The 21,602-nt window shown below is 39.7% G+C and overlaps 1 protein-coding gene across 4 annotated transcripts; it reads right to left on the bottom strand.

Moving 5' to 3' along the window:
• Window positions 1-32: 32 nt before the first annotated feature.
• Window positions 33-20,427, bottom strand: INTS10 (integrator complex subunit 10). Of its 4 annotated transcripts, none has more exons than XM_027893305.1 (18): window positions 20,262-20,427; window positions 19,338-19,405; window positions 18,970-19,073; window positions 17,823-17,962; window positions 17,253-17,334; window positions 16,819-16,959; window positions 16,252-16,423; window positions 15,638-15,807; window positions 11,938-12,071; window positions 11,013-11,169; window positions 10,291-10,373; window positions 9,268-9,420; window positions 8,037-8,145; window positions 7,619-7,698; window positions 6,994-7,156; window positions 6,345-6,438; window positions 2,317-2,394; window positions 33-418 (listed from the first exon to the last, which is right to left on the bottom strand). In XM_027893305.1, the coding sequence occupies exons 1-18, from the start codon at window positions 20,388-20,390 to the stop codon at window positions 262-264; spliced, it is 2,214 nt and encodes a 737-aa protein (XP_027749106.1). In that variant the 5' UTR covers window positions 20,391-20,427; the 3' UTR covers window positions 33-261. The 4 variants fall into 4 exon arrangements, with proteins under 4 accessions (XP_027749106.1, XP_027749107.1, XP_027749108.1 ...); XM_027893306.1 differs by having other exon boundaries at window positions 11,013-11,166; XM_027893307.1 differs by lacking the exon at window positions 2,317-2,394 and having other exon boundaries at window positions 39-418.
• Between the last annotated feature and the right edge of the window lie 1,175 nt (window positions 20,428-21,602).

The following is a 21,602-nucleotide window of genomic DNA, read 5'->3' as shown; positions in this document are numbered from 1 at the left end:
GCTATGGAAAAAGGCAAAACAAATAGTCTGTAACAGAAGACTTCTTAAACAAAGTTTTATTTATAAAGTTTGATCTACCCACATAAAAAAACTAAGCAGTGAACAAACACTAAGTGGTGTTTGTGTACTGCAGAACCTGTAACTCATAGGGAACTTCTTTGACTCCTGAACAAGTGATTTTCCACTGCCATGCTGCTTCTTCATACAATTAAGAGCCTTCCTCTGTCTCCACAAAAGACATGGCATCATGATCCAGTCCATTCAAGCAAGAGTTTGAAGCAGCAGTATTTTCTCATTAATGCAGAACCTATGCAAGACCACCATGAGATTTTCCCCACAGCGCGAGACCTGGCGCTCCATGGCCAGGCGGAAATCTTCCTTCACTCCTTTAGTTATACCCCGGGTAACTGTATGATGCCTTAAGCCATGAAGGAAAGAGAGACAGACAAAATAAAATAATCATTATTTAGTGGACTTACTGTATATTTACTGTCCATATCTGAGTTTACATAATGAGAGTCAAATAGCCCGTGCTATGCTACTTTTTAAAAATCATGTGTTTAGTAGCTTACAATTGGCTTAACATTTGGAAGTTCCATTAAAAGTCTATGTTCTCACTGCTTTTACTACGACTGTTAGGGAGGAAATAATGTTGCTCTTTTGGCTTACAGGAAAATCTGTTCTCTCAACTGGGCAAGTACAGAATTCTCTTTGCTTGGGGAAAGGAATATTTTTTTTCTCTCTACTTTTGCTTCCCAGTCTGCTTCTTCCTTGGAATCACTTCTTTAAATGACGGGGGTTGAAAGAAGAGTGACAAGATGAACTTGCTTTGTCTGGAGGAAGGGTGCCGCCATAAAGAGCAGAGGGCATCTTCTACCAGTATCAAAGTGCAGGAAGGAGCTATATAATCCTCTGGGCACTGATAACGCTTTGACTAATGAAAGGCATAGTGAACACTTCCTAAAACCCAAATCAAGACAGGCTGTGAGTCTGCATCAGTAGAAGCCAGCTCTTATGGAGATTCGAGACACCAGGCCGGGATTACAGTTATCCTGAGCAGAAGTTCAGGACTTGTTTTCAAACAGAACAAAGCTGTTTTCAAACAGAACAAAACTGAGCAAGCTGAAGCAGTGCTGGCTGGGGAAACTCAAGGGATATTGCCCTATTAAGGGCTGTTCTTGTGAACAGCTCTTTGTCCTTACACTGGCCTCTAGCACTCAACACCTAAATCTTGTCCTTAAAACAATCTCCTGCAACACCAAAGCACTACACTTCACTTGCACTGGTCCAGAACTGGATAAGTAAGATCAACATTTTATAACATCTACCTGCAAGCTCTACTTGGGAAATAAAGATATGCCCTGGAAAGAGAGCCCTAACACTACTAAAGGAGAAGCATAAATTAATTTAGAGAGAAAAGCATAATGCTAATGCTGAGACAAGTCCTGAGTCATGGGTAAGAAGGGAAGAGCTGGTCCAAACCCAGCAAGCATACTGAAAGATAAAATAAAAAATAAAGGGTGAGGGCATCTATGCAAATCGAGAGGTGCTGGAAATGAGAAAGGGAAAAATCTTGGAATTATCCTCACCAACAATACCACCCAACTTCCACGTAAAAAATCAAGCCTGGCATTTAAGAGACTTCTCTGCCAAAACAGTAGAGACCTCTGCAACACGTGGAAAAGACAAAGAGGAGACTATCCTGGAGCCTATGGGGCAATTCCTTAATGATCTAGGTTAAGAGAAGCAAAAACACAGTGAAAACACTCCAGCATATTCAGAGGTTATGGGATAAGCCCTGTTTTCAGTCTTTACTGTTTTAAACATTGCTGGCAGCTGAGTGCTGCTATGGTCAGATACAACCTAAAGGAGAATATGCAACCTACAGCTACTGAGTGAGCCAGCGGCACTTTGGAAGATGTGTCATGTTATAGCTGGAAAACAGAAAACAGAATTCAGAACAACCTAAATAGGGAAAAGTAGCTACAAATGGATCCAGTAACCAGCACCTTGAGAAGGAAGGGTTATACTATTGCTAATATGTGACTGAACAGCAGCATAATTTTGGAGGATTTCTACATTATTGTTTAAATTCAACAGTGATTATTAAATTGAAAGGACACGGATACTGGCAACTTATGGGAAAAAGAAAAATAAATGTTATAATAGAACAACATGGTTTGCCAGGCAATGTAGGCACAAATGAAGGGAAAAAAAAAAGATAAATATTAAGTAACAAATCGCTGAAAACCATGGGCAGTAAAACATGTTGACAAAACACAGCACACTTATGAGCGGGGTTTTTCCACTTGGTACCTGTCAGCAGTCTGTATGCTGGGCTGTAGCACAGGTATGAATTCCTGCTGCAGTAACCCCATGGGAGGGCTAGAAGTCCTTTAAAAAACAGCAAATAGCAGCATTCAAACACCCACACACCAACTCCCCCTCCGGTGCAAAACAACTCTCCAGAAAAAGGAGCAACAAAAAACTAGGGTGAGCTCACATAGCAATATGATCACCGAGCAGCCAAAGGGGTGCAGGACCCTAACAGCATCAAACATGCAAATATCCCCAGATTTCACTGCAAGGCTGTTCTGCAACTGTGGTCTAAATACATACACATATTTTTGGAGTTACACTGGGAAAAAGGACAGCAGCAGGTGCAAAAACAATACACAGTTGTACTAGGATGAACTGTCATAGCTCTTCCCAGGAAGCATGTCAGCCAGAAAAGATTTAATCAGAGGAGCACTGCAGGTACCACAGCTTCCCTCCAGAGCTGGCAAGAGCATGTCAGCAATCTGGGAGAGCCCACAGCTTGGAGCAAAGGGGTTTGCTGCTGAGCCCAAGCCGAGTGCATGCACAGTGGGTATCGGCCAAGTTGAGTACATGACGGCGTTTGTTAAAGGTTGCCTAAGTATCTTTTCATTAGCCCACAGATGGCCTTTTTCACCTTTACAAATCCAAACTGCATTAAAAAAAATGGCTGTTAGAGGATGGCACAATGTCAGAGCACAAATGCCTGCTCAGAGACACCTCGTATTTATGACCAGCCACATAAACTGACCCCCAAAAGGTGTCTCAGCTGAAAGACAACTGTTTGTCTTCTCCCAGAAGTTTTTATCTCTGTGTGTTATCTATAACAATTAACATGTTCAACCTAGAGCAAATCCAGTGCTCCACCTAAGGAAAAGAGAAATGAGAAATTTGGTATATAGTGGACAGGTCTAGTTTCTTAACCTAAGTCTCTCAAAATGTCACCGAAGTCTTATTAAGCACCTGAGTACTGAGTGCATCGTTCACCCCCACAGATGCTAAGAAGGAAGCAGAGAAGCAAAACTGACACTTAGATACCTGTAATACTGAGTTAGGTGCTTACCTTCAGATCTCACAAGTGGGCATTTTGGTTATATCTATAACTTATTAATAGATGTGCACTGGAAAGGTATGCTTATAAAAGTCAAATGAAGATGGGACATTTAACACTCTAATATGGCTACAATAACCTGAAATAAAATAGTCACAAAAATTATTCAATAAAATGAGATAATTTTTCAAGAGTTCTTGGGATGAATGAGTTCAGTACTTGCAAAAATGGACATGGGGAACAGATAATACAAAGGACCAGCAAGATGTTATTGGTCCCAGAGTGGCAGATGTTTGCAAAAGGGATTCTGTGCAACTTCGTCTTCACTAGTGTTTAAAAGATCTGCAGTCAGAACTATACGTACCCATTTGCACAATCAGAATAAAAATTACTTTTCCAAGATACTTTGTTTCATTTCAAACCAACTGAGCTTTTCTTTCTCTGTCCCCAAGGACAGATGTGATGGGAATGGAGTAGAGGCAGAACACTCAGCTTTCAGATCAAGTTTATGCAGTTTGATAGGCTACAATTAGATTAATTAGAGTAAGTTTTATCAAAGAGGGAAGCAAGGTAATAAGCAGCAATTTCCTGCATATTGTTCCTTTCTTCTTTAACCTCACCAGCTAACACTGCCACTACTGACATGTATAATCAGTAAAACTATGAAACTTGACTCATCTAGAAGGGAGTTCAAAAGCACTTAGTGGTGCTCAATTCAAAGGTCTTTGAACAAATCTTGTTGACACTACAAACAGAACGAGCTGGCTATATCACCAGTTAAACCCAAAGCCATGGACCTTTCTATTCCCACAAGCAAAAAGGGAAGCATACAAGCTGTATATGTATTTTGCAGAACCCAACTCTAAGTCTGCAGGCTACCAAGATCTTACTTCAGCTTTTGAAAATCACACTGCAGTTTGCTCTGCTGGTTTCAGAAAAATTAATATAATTTCCTATGAAGTATAAAGTACTTAGAAAAAAGTACAGGAAGAAGAATGTGGAATTCAACTGGGAAGAAAATGTCCTATAAGCCATAAAAAAAAACCCTGGTCCCTGCAAAAGACATATAATATCTGAAATACGTTTCCCATTAACTGAGATGCAGGATTGCTACATTTATGCTGAGCAAAGATCAGACAAAGGAACAACTGCCTCCTGTCTGGCCTGTGGCAGCAAACTCAGTCTTTCTGAGCACGACCGAACAGCATCTGAGCTGCCTCTGCTAGTTCTTGGGAGGATGGTGCAGCAGCTCATCCAACTAGACCCTGTGACAGTTTTGAAAGATGTAAGCAGTCTGTTGATACTGAGCCTACCAACCATGTCCCACGAAAGAGGGCTATGCTGGCACACTTTATTGAAAACCCCAGCTCGGGGAGGCTGTGAGCTAACCATGGCTGCTGAGGTCAGCCCTGTTGGGTGACACCATCCCTGGGTCTCACAGCCAGTACAGCTTAAAAAACATCTGCGGTACCAGGGGATAGACGTCATCTCCGATCAGTGGCCTACGCCCTGAACTATCCCTTCCATCAGCTCTCCGACGAAGTGCTTCCAGTCCTACCCAACTGACCCAATGAAAGACACTATAAACAGCTTTTCCAGCTGGACAGGGTATTTGTTTTGGCTCAATAAGCACAAAGAAATGGACCTCCCTTCTACAAGCATTTCCATCATTCAGGAAACATAACACCGATCAAATGGAGGTCAAAGAGAGGTTCTGTCTTGCTAGAAACTTCTCGCTACCTACTTCCTGACCGGTGGGGTCAGAACAGAAAGTAACAGCTACCACGCCAATCCAAACAGAGCCGAGAGAAACAGCGCAGAACTACTGCAAAGAAATGGAGAGAGCAGGTGAGAAGTTACCAAGCGGAGTCTTCAGTGCTAAGCCCTCTTATTGACAAAGCTTATTACTTAACATGACACGTGGTGCAGCATATCCTGATGCTTGTTTCCACACAGCGGGTTACAAGCAGTGAGATATAGCAAAGGTAAGAGTTTGAAAATCTAGAGCTTAGAAGAGAAAATTCTCTGTCACATAAGTAAGCATTTGAATTTCTACTTTTTCATTTCTTTAATTACACCTAGCATCTCATTTTTATGTTGGTTACCTAGAACTTTGGAAGATCTGTTTACTAATCCAAGTTTGGATCCTGTTGTCCGATGTTAGGCTCCCATTTTGAAAACTTCAGCCCATATCTAGTTAATGAATAGCCAGAATACACTGACCTAAAGTGGAATTTCAACAAACTTTAGCAGTCCCCCTCTTATGAAGCAAAACATCATATTCTCATAAGCAACCAGGATGTTCCAAAACATTCTGCCACTAAAACCCTGCAGCAGATAGTTCCAAGTCAAGACTGAACAAGTAGGAACACCTAGGAAGTTAATCCAAATTCCTGATTTCCTTCAGCACCTCATAATAAGCTAACCAGAATAAGCTTGTTCAGTACATGGCAAGGGATGACCTGCTAGTCCTAACAGAAAGGTTATTAGAGTGTAGCTGGAGTGTCATTTAGTTTATGTTTTATACCAAAGTTTTTCATAATTCCGTGGTCTTTCATAACTTTGTTTACAAGGAATAGTGATTTCTGTTCAGTATTACTGTTCAGCCAAATTAGTAACAACACCTTGCACTCAGGCCCAGTTATTTAAAGAATTCCTGTAAAGTGCAAGTGTCTGGTTGAAAGAGCACTACTGTAATAACTTTGTTATGAATCATTCTACAGCAAACACAACACTCAAAAACGAAGTTCTGTAAAAGCAGAAGTTTAAAGCTGAAGAATCCCCAAAAAGGAATTCACAGAATTCAGCAGCAGAGTCAGAAAAAGAAACTCAGGGCCTTATTTGAACTCCTTAAATTTAAGCTCAAAGACATGAAAAACTATCCAGAAGATAACATGAAAGCAAAGACAACCAGAACATACTCCCTTTTTTTTTTTTTTTTTTCCAAAGAAAACAGTAAATGCTTTTTTATCCTTACTTGATCAACATTGCTTGATTTGGCAGCAGTTCCAGATGAATTTTCCCTCCTTCCTGTGTTCTTAAATAAGCAAATTCCTCCAACATATCAATATCTGAGGAAAACGTTAAAGATTTGAGTAGAGAAACAATGATAGAGAACGTTCACTCTTATCCCTCACATCTGAAGCCACACTGCTGAAAGGACAGTCAAACTGAACAGCTATGGAAATACTCATTCTTAAAAGTGACAAAGAAGATCACAGGCATGTGTTCCTAATCCTCCACAAATTCATGAGAAATGGCTTTTTAAAGTGCAAAAACATGAGGTAATTTGTTTTCTTCATTGCTTCATATCCCCAGTCAGAGGTAAATTCTTCAAATTCCCTGATTGTTTTTACTTCCTTTTTCTGCATTGCAGGTTATGCTGCTGTTTTTCTGAATGGAAGTGCAATGGCAATGCACTCAAGAGTACCCTCAAGTGCCAGAACAGGTGACAGGAAGCACATTTACAGTCCATTGTGCACTTGACCTTTTGTAAGAAGCCTTCACGATATGGAAACAAATACAGAATATGATTCAGGGAAAGAGCTACTACTGAAATTATCCGACAGTTTTTTCAGTGCTACAGCACAAGATGTGAAAGACATTCTTGGTCAGAGAAAGGATACTTGTGACATAGTTGAAAAAATTCTCGTACTGGAAGTTTCCTTGTTGGCAGATTTTGTTGATGGCTTTCAGGAACAAGTTCTCACCCCTTGGCCACTCATGCTGAAGCAGAACAACTACGTGGCCCAGCGCCATGTCATCTCTGCTGTCCGTGAAAGCTCTGAGCTTCAGGGAAAAAACAGCATTGAGACAATCAGGAAACACATGCTGCTTTTATAAATATATGGGATTCATCTCACCTACATCTGTGCAAATATAGAAGTTCTTTAAAAGAATATATTAAGGCAGAATGAAATACACTTCTAAAGTAGGTTGGAAATTTCCAGCTAAAATATCAACTTCTCTCCACTGACCTATACAAAGAGAAGTCTGAACAGAGACAAAAATTTTGATATCAATTCTATCTCCTCTGCTGAAAACTAAAGAGAACAAGCCCTACCCCATCAACACTCCACTACCCCCTCCAAAAAAAGCTCGTTCACCAACCCATTTAGGTGAGAAGGACTTGAACCCTTCACACTTAGTCACAGCGGTGGGATAAGGCCATGCAGCTTCAGGAACCCAGATACATAAACCAGGCCTTAGTGACAAGAAGGAACTCGAAGCCCCAGTTTGACCTTATCTTACCTTGAAACAAGCTAACAACAGATGAAGGCAGTAAGGCATGATAGCTCTGCTGGTACACGGCCAAAGCTTCAAATCAGACCCTGCAACAGAACAGTTCTTTAGGGATCTCGTGATTATCTAAGTTTGAAAGAAACTGGAATGGAGCAAAACAAATCTACTATTGCCAAGCTTTGAAGGTAAATTAGGAATGGTTCAAAAAGTGAACTTAAACCTTGAACTTTTTTTTTTTTAATTTCTCTTTTCCTGTGGTAGGAGTTTGTCACCAACACATTTTAAGAGGTACCAGCATGAAAACCACAATACAAAACCAAGAAGGGATAAAAAACTTCCTGTTTTCATAAAACAAAATGAGAATAATTACATACTGAACCAGAACACATGAACTGACACTGAGTTTAGGGTAGTAGCAACTTCATACCTTTCCTGAATTTAGACTTGACTTTAGGTTGCTCCTCTTGCACTTTACCTCCTTCTTGTATTGGAAGTAAAATATAACACATGAGGTCGAGCACTTTTTCACATGTTTGCTACAAAAAGAAGGGATATGATAATGCTAAATTTAAAGTTCTTAAAATTCAGGTATGTTAATAACTATTAAAAATTTCAGACACCATTAAATAAAAAAAAAATCACAAAATCTCTGCTAGAACTTGAATGGCCTTAATACACAGCATAGTTTGGCTAAGCAAAAAGACTGAGCTGTCCTTTAACAATCTCTGAGAGCCTACATATATAATTTTACTCGTGAAAAAATATGTATTGCCATTCTTCATTTCAAGGGTGTAAGATCAAAAACTGCAATCAAAACCTATTTTATTTTGAAGGATTAAGTTTTCAAATGTATTCTTAGAATAGTTTTGTAAAGCTTGTTGTGTTCATGGTAAAAATAGAAAGGAAAATGGCAATCTGACAACATGACAGAAATTCAATGAATTTTTAATGCTATTTTCTAGAGACAGTAAGAGGTCTGTGGGGATATATGATCACATTTTCGGTGAAAAAGCACTAAACTGGAAGGGACAAAAGCACTTGTCCAGTAACACAGGATGACGTCAGATCCTAAGAGACACAGCCTTTATTATCAGTGCTGACACTGACTGACCTCAGACCACCATGCACAGCTGTAATATTAAAAACAAAAAACACATATTGCAAAAGTAAAGCAAGTTCAGAGGTCAGGCCAGATAATATTGTCCTGGAGTCGCTTATACTGTCTGTTGATAACTCACTCTTTCCTAAGATGATTTTAGAAGTTTCTTTACATTTTCTTTCCCCATAAAGACTATACCTAAGAATTTTCCCTCAATTTTAAGAACCGATTCAATAAAGTTAAAGAATTCAAATTTAAGGGTACATTTACAGACAACTCAAACACTTGTAGCTATGGAAAACTGTAACTAAACCCTCAAATCTTAATTACCAAATAGACCTATATAGATATATATACATATATATGTAAAAGAGAGTTGCTAATGGACAGTCAGTTAATATGGCAGGAAGTGTAATTCTCCCTGTGAAGCACAGATTTTTCAGTAGACTGTGGCTTATGTTTGATACCCTCTTGAAAGCAGGAAAATTCAAAGGAAGAAGGCAAATGGGAACCACAGGGCCAGATGATGAAGGACCAGTGTGTGGAATGCTGTACATACCCGATATTCTCCAAGGGCAAAGTGGCATGACGCTAACTGGATTAGTGCCCTCTGATTTTCTAGAGATCCTTGTCCCGTAATTTGCTGTGGAGAATGAGAGCCCTGAAGAGCTGCCAAGTGATGGAGGCTGCTGATTGCTTTTTTGTACTGCCCCTTTAAAAAAGGATATAAAACCCCACTGTTACAGTCTTCTGTATACAATAGGTGGAAAAATAGAACTAAAAATTCCCTTACAGAAAGTTTTCAAAACACAGTGTCCAAGTAACAAGTCTTCAAAATTTTAACCTAGCCTCCCACTCTCCAGTGATGGGCTGTGTACAGGAGTGTGGATCAATCATTTGCAAGGCAGTGAGAAGATAAACAGAATTCTGCTTTAAAAAGCCAGCTTACAAAATCATATTTGTGACTGAATCAAATAATCATAGTCTTGAGTTAATAGTTTCTATATTTAGACTAATAAAGTTTGAAATAGATCTTGTTCAGGTAACAAATACAGGCAAAAATGAAAGACCCCCAGAGGGAAAATAAAGAACAAGCTTTCTTCTTTAGGTGGTATTGGAATGACCACAGTCAGCATAATTTTTGAGGAGAATGATAAATATTAACTGAGACATATTCAAATCTTTTGCTGTTTGAAAATTCTTCTAATTGTGTTCCAATATACTGCACTGACAGACTACTAAAATGCACTTTTCTTCCATAACACTACATATATCTATCTATCTATATCTATATATATATAATATATATAAATCCACTGGTCAAAATGCCTGCAGAGAAGTCTTTTCCATATGCCAAAACTAGCTGGACTTAAACAACAGCTATTGGGACAGGAATACCCAAAGCAGGGTACCTAGCTTGCAGTACAAACGGTGTAGCTCTATCCCCACAAGGGTCATATTTTAAGGCATAAAATCAGTACACATCATAAGCAGTCAAATTTGCAAACAAAACAGTTACTTACTAGAAGGAAGAGCAACACAATCGTGTTGTTTTTCCTCGTTTATACTGTAATTTTTTTACCTGGTAGATGATCATGTCCGTAAGAAAGATTCTTAACCAAAGCCAGGTCTCTGTCTTCCATGACAAACAAATTCTGGTGAACTCTGAGTAAGTGGTTAGAGAAGAGAAAGTAAAAGAGATAATAAAGTATTTCATAGCTTTGGGTTAAAAATCAATTATGTATATAAAAAAGCTCAATTTAAACATGGAAACCCCCCCCCCCCCACTAAAACAGTAAGAGTATGAAATCCTTCAAATACAGAATACTCTCTTCCTATACACTCAGATTTTGATTACACTTCTCTTCACAGTGTCCAACAAACCTAAAAGCAGCTAGGTGGTACTATTTCCCTGCTTTTTAGAAGAGAAATTTTTTTTCAAGATTATCACACCAGATACTATCAGAAAGGAAGAAACAGAGTAAACACACATCTTCTTAAGCATAAACTAAGGCAGTCATTAGCAGCACATCCTCACTCAGCATTATCAGCTCTACTACCAACCAACCAACAGAAGTGGAGGTGAATGAATAAAGAATGAAATGAAATACAGGAATAAAATATTCCGAAACACAGTAACTGATAAAGCTCCTTTCTGGAACTTTTATCAAAAATACTCAGGACCCAAAGTAATTTCGACTTTAAGGATTCATAATTGACAGGAATTCCATTTTAAAAACAGTAAAATTACTTCTATGCAGAGCAGTGAAGCCTAAATGCAACTCTGCCTGCAGTTAGCCTTACCTTTGTCAAGTGATTCCAGAGAATAGAGCAGCTCCCAGCTCTCTCTTGCCAGTTTGAAGCTCTCTAATACTTCGATGGAGTTTGCAAGATCTGCCTTGTTTACTGTAATATGGCGACTTCGTGCCTTCCCAGAGGGATCCTCATCATCTGAGCTCTGCTTAAAAGTCATTATAAAACAAAAGGATTAACTTCTTAATTTATACTTATTTCAAAGGACTCTAAAACCACAGAAGTTCCACTAAACACAATAAAACAATTCTGTCTTAGAGATACCAAGGTCCTAGTTTAAGTGATTTTTTGCTTAGCTTCTTTTAACATTAGACCAATCTGTTTTGCTACCAAGAAACTCAGTGGCACACTGTGATAGGCAGTATCCCGAGCAAACTTATTCTCTTAAACATGCTGTACTATCACTGAGCTTCAGACAGATTATCTGTTAAAGTACATACACACTTTACACTTTATCACTCAGTTTAAGTCTACAATGACATAATGCAAAGGAAATTCTTGTACAAGCGTGTACTACCAGCAGAGAATAGTGGGGTTTTACATTAAAGCAATATTTTTTCATACATTAAAATATATGGACAGTTCCAGTCATGAAAAGTCAATTACTCTGGAAGTTTAGCTGTAGAACATCTGACTGGTAAAGCTACCTTCCAAACAGTTTCTGCAACCTCTGCTGAATTCCTTCAAGTTATAGCATTCACAGTAGTACATATGTCTACAGCAATTGCTGCAAAAATTGTTTTATTCTTGCTGGCTTTAGAAAAAAAAAATCTGTTTGAAAATTATGGTCATGAACAGCTATTCCAGCTTAGCTCTAAAAATATGTCTATTACATCTATGTCAAAACCACTATTGTCTAAATTCCAGTACCAATACCGCTCTTGTTATGAATTAAAAAGTCTAAAATTAAAGTTACCATTGTTTTTTCTCTTCCTTCAGCAAGTTTTCTCTTTTTGTGTATGTGTTTGTTACGATCAATATCTGTATCGCCATAGACGTTGGATACATCCTCGAGAAGAACCAGTGGGGTTTGGTTTGGAGCATTTGGACCTGGATTTAAAGACACATTAATTCACAACTACTCTAAACTGATCTGAAAGGACTCATGCCTACAGCAAGCTGGTTTTGTTTCCTTCACAAGTAATGACTATAATACTAGAGAAAACAAACTGAAATAAAGTCACTTAAGTGGCATAAGCTCAAACCATGCTGACAAAGCTATGGTTTCCTCAAAGCAGCCTTACGGTAAAGGTCAGAATGTGTTACCAGACATCATGAGTTTGCTCGAGAGCTTCAGAATATGTTTGAATCCTTGTCCTATGGAGTTGTCACAAGACATACTCAGGCAGCAGGTGTTCTCCCATCAAGCATTATTTGCTTTTATATAAGTATAATAATTCAATAGATGAATGGCGCAAATGGCTCTGAAGGTAACCGCCGCAAACACGGCAAAGCACAGCAATATTCTCAAAACATTCTCATGAGAAACCAAAGCAATATGCTGACAGGCACTGATGCCTGGAAAAAGTGAGTACATTTTATGACAAGATTTCCCTGGTAGGATCATTCAGTGTCAGCTTTGATCCCAGTGATTTCAGTAAACAGAATTAAGCCTTTAATTGACTGCCAGAGCTCATCTTCACTCTCCAAAGTCTCTAGAGAAGCCCCAGTTCGAAACACAGAAGACAATTTTTACTTTCACTGGTGTCACAGAACACCCGGTGGGATCTGATAGCTGTTATTTCAAACCCCAGTGCTCAGGTTTCATTAACTATAATAGGAAAAAATATTTCTTAATCTCAAACAACATTGGTACACAATCACTGCTGAGACAGCTTTCCGTCCAAAAACATTTCCTCCTTTTGCACAATCAAGTTGTATATAGATGTGCAAAGCTCAGACAAAAAGAAATATAAAGGAAGGGGAAAATCCATTAATCTCTTTTCTCTTTCTGAAATCTCTGCCCCATAAGACAGTAGGGCAGAAAAGTATTTTCAGTTTGTGCATTTCTTCTGTATCTATTTGCAGAAAGATGCCAGGCTAAAGCCTCATTCATAATTGCAAAGAACTATTTTGAGAGTTTAGAAGGACAATCTACATTTATTTCATCTACTGACATAAAAGAACCTATATTAAGCTTTCCCATCTACTCAAAAGTGATGTGCAAGGAGTCCTCTACAACAGAAGTTAATGTCAGAAGAAACAACCAACCTGGCATACTTAACAAATAAGGTTATCTCCTTTGACTAGTTCCAAACTAAACACCACCATCGAAATGTCCCCTACACAAAGGCTACAACACATTGAAATCACCTCTCCTGTACCATCATGTATTCCACTGTATCGGAATCTAACCCGTGCAAACTGAAAATAGAGCCAAGCCATAATGCAGAAAATGGCATCCATGAGAAACACATATGAAAGTACCACAACTGGGATGCTGGAAGAGTTTCCTCACTAGGACCTCGAGAGCTGCCTACTTCTAACCCCCGAGGTGAAAAAAATTGATTTTTTGTTTATTCACACCAATTTAAATTAATGCTAGCTAAGTGCTCTGCTTTCCAAGAAGTGTACTCTTCTAACGAAGAGAATGAATTCTCTAAATGAAAACAAAACCTAATCTTACCCTTGACTGGGGCTGCAGACCCTCTCTTACAGTACTGAAAGTTACACAGTCATACCAAGTGCAGTGTGGTGTTTTTCTGTCTATCCAGGCTCTAGCATCTAAGCTTATAGAGTTTTTAATTGTTTTGTAGCAGAGAGTGTTTTACATAAACCCCTAAAAGCATCAGCCCAAACAGCAACTGCTGCCAAGCCTGCAGGCAGCCTGAAAGTTAGGAGAGGTGTGAATTGCCTCATTCATTTCTCAAGTCTCCAGCAAAGCAGATATGAATTATGTAAGAGAAATGCATTGAAAAGTTTTCCCTCCAGAGGTTTCTCGCAAATCCAGGCATATGAGAAGAAATCTCAGAGCTACAGATTAAGGAGGGGACAGCATTTTTCCCCACCACTATGCTTCCAAAATATGCAGGATTCAACATTTCTACAGCAAACCCTCCAAAGAGAAGGAGGAAAAGTTTTAATGATAGAAAGATTAAGAAAGGCACTAAATACCACTGGACTTTGATGCTAAAGCAGAAATGAATACAAGATGTCTTGGAAATACTTTTCTGATGTCAGGAAATTACAGAGGGTACCACAAACACTGCACCAAAGGGACTGCACTTTGCTACCTCAAAATACTTTCTTTTTTTGGTAGTTCAGTCTTAAAATCCTAGCTTTGAAATACTCAATTGTGCAACTTAAAAAGGAACATTTTCACTAGTTCTTTACTTCATTTCTTCCTCAACTCAGAATCAAGCAGCTTTAACTACATGCACAGTTGAAGCATCTCCCCACTCCACCATTACTCTTCTTTCCTCCGGACAGAACAAAAAACTCAACTCCATTAGTTCCTGTATTTGTTAAAGCGACTACATGTTCTTTGCATACAGGTTACCATGTCATTTGTCCTCTGAGCTTAGCTATCTACTGACACTGTTCAACTGATTACTCAACATTCTGCACAGCTGCTTAAAACCCATCATTTGCACTGACTGTTTCCTCAGCCAAATGATCATTTGCTCCATGCAGAAAATGTGATGAAACTTATGATCGCAACATATGGAATTAAAATTATAATTTTATCATGAATCCATAATTGTAGTGTTAATAGGTACTAATTACCTACAGTGACAATTGCTATCATTCCAAGAAATTCCCTGTCAGTGAATGAAAAAGTAGGAAATGCACATTATTAAGAGCTGAAAATTCCTCTTTGTGATGCTGTTTATTTCAGTAAACTCTAACAAACTGGAGAGTAAAGAACTTCCTGCAGCTTCTGGGCCACCCCTGAAAAGTCCAATCAATCCCTGAAGAAACAATTCAAGGTGTTCCAAGAAATCTGGTATGTCCCACGTGCAAATTTGAGTGGGTAGGAAAATACACAGGTAACATTCATATGCTAAATGTTCAATTGACAAATTAATAACAAAATAGGATTAATGTGTAGAGCACACCTTAAAGATTATGCTTAAACTACACAAAGAAAGCCAAGTTAGAAGCTTGTTACTTTCAGGAAATCTTTTCCTATTCAGCTTTTATTTGCTTTATTATAAATTTGTTGTGTGTTCCCAATGCAAAAATATCTTCAGTTATCTAACGGAAGCCTTTTGTAGAATGTTTTGATGGAAGAAAAGCAGGGAAACATCAGCTTCAGAGAAAAAAAATCAGAGGAGAAAATGAGAGAAACATGATGCTGATGGAAGAGTAGGAATCAACCCTTGAAATGTTTCTCATCATGTCTGGTCTGTTACTTTTCTCCCTGCTAGACAACTGCTGCTGGCCAAGGTTGAAACCACAATAGTTGCACTGATCTTCGGTCTGATCCACTACAGCAGTTGTTATGAAATACTTCTCCTGGCAAGATTAATGGCTTCAGAGAATTATAACAATACCCATGTCAATTTAACTTTGTAAGATGACCATTTCAAAAGACTAATGAGAAAAGATCTCACAGACATCAGCAATGAAATCACAAAGCACTCGTTACAGAAGTTGAAACATTAGAAACTAACCTTGAAAGAGCGATGGTTGGATGTTGCTGACATACTGAAACGCATTTTTAAAGAAGACCAACATAGTGGAATACACTACTTGATTCTTATATTTAGCGTGGGCATCACTATCAAAGTTACTGATGTATCTGCAGAGATCTTTCATTCGATGCAAAATATCACCAAAACTTCTGAGGGGAAGGAGGCAAAAAGAATTCAGGATGCTACACAGACTCCGAAACTAAACGAAAGAATGCACAGTGAGTATCAAAATCTTAATGTTTTGGCTGAGGACACCCCCCCACCTCAAGTCAGTGGAAGCTGAGAACACATGCTAGTGAAATTTCCCTGAACATGTACCATGTTTCTCTTTGCTGAGGCACATAAGGAAGGACACCGCACAGTACTGTAGTTCTTATACATGACTTTCATCATGAAAAATTGACTTGAGAGATTAATTTGAAAGTGCTGTCGGGAGCCATGTTTCTGCTTTACATTGTACAGTCTTGAAAAGAAAAGCTGCTGTGAATTTACACAAAATTCTCATATTAAAATCCTCTTCAATGCACCTCCTTCAGAACTAAAAAGCCAATTCTCCTTGAGAAGAAATACCTGGAAAAGTACACTTTTCTTACCTTCTTCCCTTATCCATTTGCCATTCACACCTCATTCCCACCACAGACAATATTTTAAATAGCCTCTCCCAAGGATCTGTAATCTGCGATGACTTCTCTGTGAGACCATCTATTACGTATTTCTGAGAGCTGCGCTTGCTTGGAGACATAATATCAGAGGAATCTTGTGAACCTAGGAAAACCAGCACATTTTTATCTTCATAAGGAAATCAAACAAACTGATCAACTTTAAAGAAGAAGATGTAAAAATTATGTCAGAGCTTTTAGGGTAACCATTCTTTACTGAGAAGGCCAACAGGGAGCAGTAGGCATTTCTGCCTCCTCATACAGCAGAGCTGATAGGCTGGCTAAGGATATCTTTAACATTTCATCCTACCTCTCAGTAGATATGTTGAAGCACCATGGGGTATTTTGGAATCAAACAACTAAGAAAAACCAAATTCTACTATTAATCACTGTCTACATGTTACATTACATAAAAATAATGCATTTTTTATTTACGGACGTCACTTTAGTAATACTAAAATACATTCTAAGAAAGTTTAATTTATCTAAAAATATTCTTACCTTGATATTGGCTTTCTGTCTGGGTGGATCTAGTTACATAGTTAATGTAAAATTCCGCTGCTTTATTCAGATATTTATATAACAAGCTGGCAGGAAGTCGTACATCAGGATTATTAATTATCAGAGGAAGAACATCACAAACTAAAACAGAAAACAAACCAAAAAATTCTTTAGGTTTGTGGAGCTTTTTGTTCTCTTTGTCCTAGGTAGGGTTTCTCAACCAGTAATGTGAGCCTCTATCTCTGGTTGACCATACACCACCAAGAACCTCACACGACTGACTGCAATACCAATTTGTACTATATGGTCAGCCTGGACTAACGTGGCCTGAGCCTATTCTGACTAAAGCAGTTTTCCAATCTTGAAAGCAGTTTTGCTGATCTCAAAATCCTGCCATACTAAAAAGTAAAACAAGAACATCAGTATTTTCTTACCAAATAATTTTCTAAAACAGTTCACTGGAGATTCTTGGTCTTCAATACTTTCAGCATCTAACAATGTTTCTCCAAGGCCTACCTGTGTGAGCAGAGGTGAAAATCAAACACTGGACCAGTGGTTTTAGAAACTTTTTGAAGTGCAATTCAGTGGGGTTGAACAGTAAGTCAGTGGGTGCATGAGTAGAATATGCAAGTTCCAAAAGTATAGTTAAACTATCCATAATAACAATGAAAAGCAATGCCAGAAGACAGCAAGACAAGAACAAGAGAAAAACTGTGCCATGTGACTACATTAGTAAAGACATGCACAGACAGGTGAGAGGAATACATGACTGATATTCTTTCATTTACAAACCAAAGGATTGTTTTATTGTCTTCCATTTGTTTTCTGCCTAATTCCTTGCTGGTGGTAACCTCACAATAAAGCAATCTGAGCTATTAGCCACAATTACACATGAATAAAAAGACTCACCCCCTCCCCAAGCAAAGGAAAACACATTTCAGCAATATCTCAAGAAGTGGAGTGCCAGCATCCTCAACAGTTACTATGAGCTTCTCTTCTCTTACCCCGTGTTGCACCACAGTCTCTGGGAAACGTCGCAGAAGCAGTAGTAGCATTTCTGCCCTTTCTAGTGTGTTAAAGCACTGCTCTGTTGCCTTCAGTAACATTTCACACTGGACCCGACCAGGAAGGGTCTCAAATAATCCTTAAGAAAAAAAAAAAAAAAAAAAAAAAATTTAGCTTGCTGTGTCTGCATTGTAAAGCTGAGTGAAAAAGGGTAAAAGATGAGTCAACAGCACCTTGCCATGCAGCGCAAAAGGCATTTCCTTATGCTTTTCTCTGTTTTTAATACACATGACCTAAAAAAAAAAGAGTCTGTTTCTTTCAAAGAAGACCAAATTAATATTTATCTGTGTTTATTCGGGTGCAGAGAACTTGAATTAACAGGTAAGACTGCTAATGAGCAGAGTGCTCCAAATCCTAATACTTAAGTATTCAACATTTCAAGATGCTTTTCCAAGACTGTTCATTTATTTTTTACTTACATTCCATTTCTACAATTAATATTTTAATTATTAAAATTTAGTTTTTCCCAATTTAAACTTACAATGAGACACCAAAAGGAAATTATTATATTCTCCCTGTATGTTTTATGTATTTACTCTGAAAAATAAATACACCCCATGAAAAATCAAATGTTTTCCTAACTGGAATAGCATGTATGCAGACTTAAACACTGCTTATCCTTAGGGCTTCTGAAGCACGTATTCAAACAGCAGGTTATAACTTTTCAGGCATAAATCTTGCTTTCAAAACTGCCTGTGGTTGCCAGCAGTGAGTGCCAAGCCCTTCTGGTCACCATTCATTTTCATAACCCTCACTTCATACGTACAAATTCACCCCATCTTTATGATCATTCACTGCTCTCTGCAATCTGTGAGATGACAAGTTGTAAGTCCCATTCCACTTATTTCCTCTTCAATCTCTTTTCTAATTGCTTGCTGTTTTGGCAGACTCAGTCTACCCATATCAGGGACAAAGGGACAAAGCAATCAGCCTGTCAAACCCCTTTATTTTTCCTAAGCCTAACACACCAAACGAAGTCTCTAGGGACAAGCTGAGAAAAAAACCCCTGCAGCCCATAAGCAAAGTTAAAAAGACTGACATCACTGGCCATGTAACCAGAGGGTTCCTTCAGGATAGAATTCTTACCTCTTAAAAACTGTGTCTGCTTGTCCTGTGAGTCATTCCTTAGTGCTGATGTAATAACGCTGATCTCCCTCCATACAGCAGGTTGGTCTGGAAAATTCACAAACCTGTAACAAAAGTTTGAGGCAAGGAATGCACAGTGACCTCAAAATCTGCTTCCAAGGCAAAACCTTTCCACAAAAGTACGTGCGTGGTCAAAACAGAAAATAAAACCTTCCCTTTTACTGTCTATTTTTAATTAATTTGAATTTTTCTGCTTAATTTATCCACACGGATTTTCAAGAACATTCCCACCGTATTTTTGGAAGGTCTGACAATTTATAGAAATGAGCACCTGGCATAATTGTAGGGCTCCAGCTCTGATTACTTACATGTCATAGAGCAGCCTGCCTGCAGACGTTGTCCTTTCAGCATTCCTCTCGATAGTGTACATCTCATACTGCAGGAGGCAAGGACAGAACATTACCTTTCCTGAATACTTTATGAATCAGATTAGTCCTTCCACTCTAAAAAATCTGTCCTCAATTTGGCACAGCACTCTGAGTAACAGAAAGCTAAAGGACTGCAACATTTGCTGGAGAAATTAGGAAGCGAGTTTAGACTACCTAATCACACATTAATTTAGGCATAAACTTCTGTATGATAACATACTTAATATTAAAATTATTAACATTAACAACCTTCCAACATCTGAAAGAGGCCTACGGGGAAGCCAGAGAGGGACTCTTTGTCAGCAACCATAATGACAGGTAAGGGGTACAAGGAGTAATGGGTACAAAATCAAAGAGGGGAAATTTACGCTAGATATTAGGAAGCAATTCTTTACTGTGAGAGTGGTGAGACCCTGGGACAGGGTGCCCTGGGAGCCTGTGGATGCCCCAACATTGGAAGTGTTCAAGGCTAGCTTGGATGAGCCTCGCAGCAACCTGGTCTAGTGGAAGGTGTCCCTGCCCACGGCAGGGGGCTGGGATTAGATGATCTTTAAGGTCCTTTCCAACCCTTAACATTCTATGGCTCTACGAATATGCTGGCTTGATCTTTGCAAAAATAGAAAACTTAAAAATCAGGGTTTGCAGCCAGTCAAATGCAACGCGAAGACCCCGAGCTGTTACAAAAGCAATAAGTAGGAGAGGTATTTTAAATTTTTTAATTATTATTATTAGCTACGTCACCGCGGCAACCAACGGCCCCGCCCCCGCCCCCATTGGCCGAGCCGCCTGTCAATCAGGCAGCGCCCGCAACGAGGCCGCGCGGCGCCCCCGGTTCCGAGCGGGCGAGACACCGGCGGCGCTCACCTGGATGTTGAAGTCACCGGGATAGAGGCTCCGCGCCGTGATGAGCCAGGCCTTGGCCGCCCACAGGTCCGCCGGCACCAGCTCCCGGGCCCGCTTCACCAGGAACTCGCAGTCCCCCTGCGCCGACATCTTGCGCCCAAGGCCGCTGGGCGCTGCGCATGCGTTCCGAAGCGCCCCGAGGCCGGATCGCCCTCTCTTCCGCCCTGCCCTGTCGAGGCGCGTTGCTGAGGGGGCGCGCGCTTGCCGCCATCTTGGAAGCGGGCAGGCGACGTCCCGGCCCACTGGGCTGGACACAGTGACGGGAGGGAGGTGCGAGGACCTGGAGGGTGGGAGGAGGCTGAGGAACGCCAGCGGGCCAGGAAGCGTGGGATCTGGGAGGCCTTGTATAGGGAGGCACGAAGGACTAGTGTTTTTTCATGAAGCTCAGGGATATAGTTTGTGTTTCAAAGTGACCATGAGGAATTTTGGAAGCAAAGGTGGAAGGGGCCTTCTGCCCTTCAGCCTTTGGCAGCCAGTGTGGTCGCTGGTAGGAGATTGACCGAGCTGCCATCAGGAAACCTGAATTTTGGCCCCACGTGCCATGTCTACAAAGAGTTAAATCACTGATGTCAGCTGCAATGGAGCACTGCCCTCCTTCATCTGGTGTTGCTGCAAATCAAAGCCCATTTTAAAAGTCCAGGGTGCTACTGCCTGGGCTCATGCTCCTCAAAGATTCTTACAGTCCAGTACCAAGGTCACCACTGGCAGATGCCAAGAAAAGCAAGACCTTTCACCACAGGAATGCACCTAGCTTTCAGCAGCTTAGAACTGAGACGTGCTTGTTTCCTTTTAGTTTTCGGTGTTAGGATGCTTGATTGCAAACTAAGCCCTTTCTGTTACTTAGTTCGTAATTAAATGTCTGTTTCTTTCCTCGTCACTTTGTTTGTTTGCTCCTTTCAAGCAGGCTCTTTCTTTTGTCACAACAACCCTTACAGACTTAACACTTCAGGACTTTCACTGATCAAATCCATAAATATACACATGCAAGAGTTGGCGTAATAATCCGATTAACAAATAGTTTCAACAGACTTGTAACTTCTGTTATAGATAAAAAAGGTCCCTGTTTTCCTGCTGAGGTGACTGTGGTTTATTTTTGCCTTGCTCTTTCTCAGTTATGGCACAAGGCTCACATATGCCTCTCATTCTGCTGCAGATGAAAACATGTTCTCACAATGTTAGCCTGCCACAGATTTTCAGCTGTAGAGTCCTTGTGAGGACTGGGAATGTTGCTTCTCAGCTCCTCCTCTCCATTCTGTTGTCAATTTCTCCTCTTTCCGTGCTCTTTTGGTGGGAATCTGATTT

This window comes from Empidonax traillii, unplaced genomic scaffold (assembly GCF_003031625.1).
Source record: "Empidonax traillii isolate 1590-97213 ecotype Southwest subspecies unplaced genomic scaffold, ASM303162v1 scaffold386:size1297806, whole genome shotgun sequence".
Lineage (NCBI taxonomy): Eukaryota > Metazoa > Chordata > Aves > Passeriformes > Tyrannidae > Empidonax > Empidonax traillii.
The sequence above is the reverse complement of the archived record's forward strand: the minus strand, read 5'-3'. Positions and strand labels throughout refer to the sequence as shown.